General features: G+C 41.6%; 2 protein-coding genes across 3 annotated transcripts in view; both read right to left on the bottom strand.

Annotated features, from left to right (window-relative positions):
• The window catches only part of LOC102399202 (guanylate-binding protein 4), a 105,923-nt gene that overhangs the window by 61,580 nt on the left and 38,343 nt on the right, over window positions 1-6,000 (bottom strand). The window lies entirely within an intron of this gene.
• The window catches only part of LOC102391059 (guanylate-binding protein 6), a 43,619-nt gene continuing 38,381 nt past the window's right edge, over window positions 763-6,000 (bottom strand). Inside the window, exons 10-12 of one of the 2 annotated variants that reach the window (XM_044944738.2) lie at window positions 4,086-4,188; window positions 3,573-3,769; window positions 763-1,090 (exon numbers count right to left, since the gene is read on the bottom strand). In XM_044944738.2, the coding sequence (XP_044800673.1) occupies window positions 974-1,090; window positions 3,573-3,769; window positions 4,086-4,188 (417 nt within the window). In that variant the 3' untranslated portion in view covers window positions 763-973. The remainder of the gene's footprint in view (window positions 1,091-3,572; window positions 3,770-4,085; window positions 4,189-6,000) is intronic. The other variant, XM_044944739.2, reaches the window with a different exon arrangement.

Here is a 6,000-nt window from a genome sequence, read left to right as displayed (position 1 = left end):
ATTGGTGTTTTTCTTCTGGCTTACTTCACTCTGTATAATAGACTCCAGTTTCATTCACCTCATTAGAACTGATTCAAATGTATTCTTTTTAATGGCTGAGTAATACTCCATTGTGTATATGTACCACAGCTTTCTTATCCATTCATCTGCTGATGGGCATCTAGGTTGCTTCCATGTCCTGGCTGTTATAAAGAGTGCTGTGATGAACATTGGGGTACACGTGTCTCTTTCGATTCTGGTTTCCTGGATGTGTATGCCCAGCAGTGGGATTGCTGGGTCATATGGCAGTTCTATTTCCAGTTTTTTTAAGGAATCTTAAAAAACTGGCTGTACTAGTTTGCATTCACACCAACAGGGTAAGAGGGTTCCCGTTTCTCCACATCCTCCCCAGCATTTATTGCTTGTAGACTTTTGGATCGCAGCCATTCTGACTGGCATGAAATGGTACCTCATTGTGGTTTTGATTTGCATTTCTCTGCTAATGAGTAGTGTTGAGCATCTTTTCATGTGTTTGTTAGCCATCTGTATGTCTTCTTTGGAGAAATGTCTATTTAGTTCTTTGGCCCATTTTTTGACTGGGTCGTTTATTTTTCTGGATTGAGCTGCAGGAGTTGCTTGTATATTTTTGAGATTAGTTGTTTGTCAGTTGCTTAATTTGCTATATTTTCTTCCATTCTGAAGGCTGTCTTTCGCCTTGCTTATAGTTTCTTTTGTTGTGCAGAAGCTTTTAATTTTAATTAATTCCTATTTGTTTATTTTTGCTTTTATTTCCAATATTCAGGGAGGTGGGTCATAGAGGATCCTGCTGTGATGTATGTTGGAGAGTGTTTTGCCTATGTTCTCCTAAGAGTTTTATAGTTTCTGTCTTATGTTTAGATCTTTAATGCACATAAGATACATCATCCCTATGCACATTGTTAAAGAAAGTCACTTCATAAGGACATTAACACAAAGGTAAAACCTGCCGGGATCCTTAAAGTAGTAAGCATGTATTTTCATTTCTTATATTTATTTGTTGTAGTCTAATTATCTCAATACGTAATTCAGCAGATTTTTTTTGAAAGTCCACATTGAGCAGTTCCCTTTGCACCTGTAAAAAGAAGACAGTACCCTGTTGAAAATATCCAACTGTCATCTTTTTGTATCTAACATGGCATCCGGTCCCATCACTTCATGGGAAACAGATGGGGAAACAGTGGAAACAGTGTGAGACTTTATTTTTGGGGGCTCCCAAATCACTGCAGATGGTGACTGCAGCCATGAAATTAAAAGATGCTTACTCCCTGGAAGAAAAGTTATGACCAACCTAGATAGCATATTCAAAAGCAGAGACATTACTTTGCCAATAAAGGTTTGTCTAGTCAAGGCTATGGTTTTTCCTGTGTTCGTGTATGGATGTGAGAGTTGGACTGTGAAGAAGGCTGAGCGCTGAAGAATTGATGCCTTTGAACTGTGGTGTTGGAGAAGACTCTTGAGAGTCCTTTGGACTGCAAGGAGATCCAACCAGTCCATTCTGAAGGAGATCAGCCCTGGGATTTCTTTGGAAGGAATGATGCTAAAGCTGAAACTCTAGTACTTTGGCCACCTCATGAGAAGAGTTGACTCATTGGAAAAGACTCTGATGCTGGGAGGGATTGGGGGCAGCAGGAGAAGGGGACGACAGAGGATGAGATGGCTGGATGGCATCACTGACTCGATGGACCTGAGTCTGGGTGAACTCCAGGAATTGGTGATGGACAGGGAGGCCTGGCGTGCTGCAATTCATGTGGTCGCAAAGAGTCGGACACGACTGAGCAACTGAATTGAACTGAAAGAACAGTATCTAACAGCCTCAGTAGCTCAGCACATGTGTCTATTTCACTACTACTTTAGATGCTCTTTGATGAGTTTGTCCAGTATTTCCAAATGTTTGAACATGGTGGGGAGTGAGAGCATCCCTGGTTTAGCTTCCCAGGATCCCTCAACACCATCTCCCTGGGCAAGGAGTAGTTAGGCCTAAGTCAGGACTTAAAACTACCCCACTAATGTGTTCCAGCCCTAAGATTGCACTTTGGGAGGGACTGTAGGAACAGTTAGAACTGGACATGGAACAACAGACTGGTTCCAAATAGGAAAAGGAGTACAGCAAGGCTGTATATTGTCACCCTGCTTATTTAACTTATATGCAGAGTACATCATGAGAAATGCTGGACTGGAAGAAGCACAAGCTGGAATCAAGATTGCCAGGAGAAATATCAATAACCTCAGATATGAAGATGACACCACCCTTATGGCAGAAAGTGGAGAGGAACTAAAAGCCTCTTGATGAAAGTGAAAGTGAGAGTGAAAAAGTTGGCTTAAAGCTCAACATTCAGAAAACTATGATCATGGCATCCGGTCCCATCACTTCATGGGAAATAGATGGGGAAACAGTGAAAACAGTGTCAGACTTTATTTTTGGGGGCTCTAAAATCACTGCAGATGGTGACTGCAGCCATGAAATTAAAAGACGCTTACTCCTTGGAATGAAAGTTATGACAAACCTAGATAGCATATTCAAAAGCAGAGACATTACTTTGCCAACAAAGGTTCTTCTAGTCAAGGCTATGGTTTTTCCTGTGGTCATGTATGGATGTGAGAATTGGACTACAAAGAAAGCTGAGCACCAAAGAATTGATGCTTTTGAATGTGGTGTTGGAGAAGACTCTTGAGAGTCCCTTGGACTGTAAGGAGATCCAACCAGTCCATTCTGAAGGAGATCAGCCCTGGGATTTCTTTGGAAGGAATGATGCTAAAGCTGAAACTCCAGTACTCTGGCCACCTCATGAGAAGAGTTGACTCATTGGAAAAGACTCTGATGCTGGGAGGGATTGGGGGCAGGAGCAGAAGGGGACGACAGAGGATGAGATGGCTTGATGGCATCACTGACTCGATGGACATGAGTCTCAGTGAACTCCAGGAGTTGGTGATGGATAGGGAGGCCTGGCGTGCTGCGATTCATGGGGTCGCAAGCAGTCAGACCCGACTGGGCGACTGAACTGAACTGTAGGTGAATTCTAAATATTTCTCAGTTCCCTTGAGGTAGGGTGACCACATACATGTCATAAATAATGAGGTCTGCTTACTCTCTTTAGGACACCGAAACTCCAGGTTTGGACAAAGAATTCATTTACTTTAGGTGTATAAAGTGAATCAGACAGATCTGGAAATAATGTAGCCATTTTAAGTTTTCAGCATCCTATATTTGGTAGAAGCACAATTGATACTTTTGAGAGCAGATGGAAATATTACAGGTCTTCGATGGTTGTACTGCAAGTCCTAAGTACTCTAAGACTGGGATCCTGTTCACTTAGGGGAAGCTTGATCCTCAGTCCAGGAGCCTGGGCCTTTATTTGTCCCTTCCAAGCCTTAGCACTGCAGAAGATGCTGATTGTTACAGAGGTTAATTCTTCAGCACAATCCACACCGATGTTACATGAAACCTGTCTTTGGATTTTCTCTGGGATCTGACTATAGGTCATATTTCTGTCCCTTTATTATTAAGAAACTAGCATTTTGTCCATCGGACTCTGCCCACGCCCATCTAGACTTACCTTCAGCATGTGCTCCAGCACTTCTTCCTGCTCCCTTAGAAGCTTTTCTCTTTCCATCATGAACTTCTCTTTCAGTTGGGCTATACTTTCCTTGTGGCTTCTCTCTTGTGCCTCCATTTTTTGCTTCTTATCATTCAGTTTCTGTATTAGCAGATCCTGTTTCATCTCTGCTGCTTGTCTTTTGGTATATTCCTCTGCTTCACAAGAGTTTTAAACAAAGAACAGTTATGCTGAGCTATACCTTTCTGAGCTCAAAGACTAAAATGACATTAAATTGGTGGGAAGGAGTCTGACTGTTCCTGCTATCACATCAGACAACCTGCTTTTGTATATGATGTAGACACACTGATTGGGTGTACATACAACCCAAACTCCCTTGTTTATTTCCACATGTAGCAGAGAGGATCCACAGAAGAAGAGGAAGCTCTAGTGTCAGAAAGTGTTTCCTCCCAAACCTGCCAAAGGGCAGCACAGGAGCCACCTTCCCCTCTGAGAGCTCAGTCCTCCCTGTACCTGCCACGGCTTTGTGCACATCAGCGAGGGCCTGGTCTGCCTGCAGGATGGCTGCCTCTACTCCTGCCTGTGACTGCAGGAAGCTCTGGAGGACGTGGTTTGCCTGAGGAAACAACAAAGAGCAAAGACTTGTCAGGAAACCTCAATATCGTATCTTCCTGGGGAAATTATCATTCAGTGAACCTACAGATTTCTTTGGGATCATTTTGGTCACCGCCTCCTGTTCAATGTTACACACCTCCATCCATAGCTCTTCAGGCACTCTGTCTAACAGATCTACTCTCTTGAATCTATTTGTCACCTCCACTGTATAATCATCAGGGATTTGATTTAGGTCATAGCTCAATGGCCTAGTAGTTTTCCCTCTGCAAGGGAGAAAGGTAAGTATATACCCAACCGAATGCAGAGTTCCAGAGAATAGCAAGGAGAGATAAGAAGGTTTTCTGACATGGACAATGCAGAGAAATAGAGGGAAACAATAGAATGGGAAAGACTAGAGATCTCTTCAATGAAATGGGAGATATCAAGGCAACATTTCATGCAAGGAATGGGCATGATGAAGGACAGAAGCAATAAGGACCTAATCAGAAGCAGAAGAGATTAAGAAGATGTGACAAGAATACACAGGAGAACTACAGAAGAAAGGTTTCAATGACCTGCATAATACAGTGGTGTGCTCACTCACCTAAAGCCAGACATCCTGTAGTGTGAAGTTAAATAGGCCTTAGGAAGCATTACTACAATTTAGTGGAGGTGATAAATCTATCCAGCTGAGCTATTTAAAATCATAAAAGATGATGCTGTTAAAGTGCTGCCCTCACTACCTCACCAAATTTGGAAAAGAACAGTGGCCACAGGACTGGAAAAGGTCAGTTTTCATTCCAACCCCAAAGAAGGGCAATGTCAAAGAAGGTTCAAACTACCATACAATTGCGCTCATTTCAGATGCTAGCAAGGTTATGCTCAAAATCCTTCAAGCTAGGCTTCAGCATTACATGAACCAAGAACTTACAGATGTATAAGTAGGGTTTCAAAGAGGTCAAATTGCCAACATTTGTTGGATCACAGAGAAAGCAAGGGCATTGCAGAAAATAATCTACTTCTGCTTCATTGACTATGTTAAAGCCTTTGACTGTGAGGATCACAACAAAGTGTGGAAAATTCTTCAAGAGGTGGGATTACCAGTCCACCTTATCTGTCCCTTGAGAAACAACTGTGGCAGATTCATTTTGATATTTGGCATAACTAATACAATTATGTAAAGTTGAAAAATAAAATAAAATTAAAAAAATCAAAAAAAATAAAAAGAAGAAGAAGCAATGGTTAGTTTGAAATAAACTGGTTCAAAGTTGGGAAAGGAGTATGTGAAGGCTGTATATTGTGTCTCTGCTTTTTTAACTTACATGCAGAGTACATCGTGTGAAATGTTGGACTGGATGAAGCACAAGCTGAAATCAAGATTGCTGGGAAAAATATCAACAACCTCAGATATGCCTGTGATACCACTCTAATGGCAGAAAGTGAAGAGGAACTAAAGAGCCTCATGAGGGTGAAAGAGGAGAGTGGAAAAAGCTGGCTTAAAACCTAACATTAAAAATAAAAAAAACCCCTAAGATCATGGCATCCAGTCCTATTGCTTCATGGCAAATAGAAGGGGAAAAAGTGGAAGCAGACAGATTTTATTTTCCTGGGCTCTAGAATCACTGTGGATGGTGAGTCCAAAAATAAAATTAAATATGCTTATTCCTTGGAAGGAAAGCTACGACCAACCTAGACAGTGTATTAAAAAGCAGAGACATCACTTTGCAAAAAATGGTACATATAGTCAAAGCTATGGTTTTTTCAGTAGTCAAGTACAGATGTGAGATTTGAACCCTAAAGAAGGCTGAGCACTGAAGAACTGATTCTTTGGAAC

Source organism: Bubalus bubalis, chromosome 6, assembly GCF_019923935.1.
Source record: "Bubalus bubalis isolate 160015118507 breed Murrah chromosome 6, NDDB_SH_1, whole genome shotgun sequence".
Lineage (NCBI taxonomy): Eukaryota > Metazoa > Chordata > Mammalia > Artiodactyla > Bovidae > Bubalus > Bubalus bubalis.
Note: the sequence above shows the minus strand (reverse complement) of the source record. Positions and strands in the feature narration are given on the sequence as shown.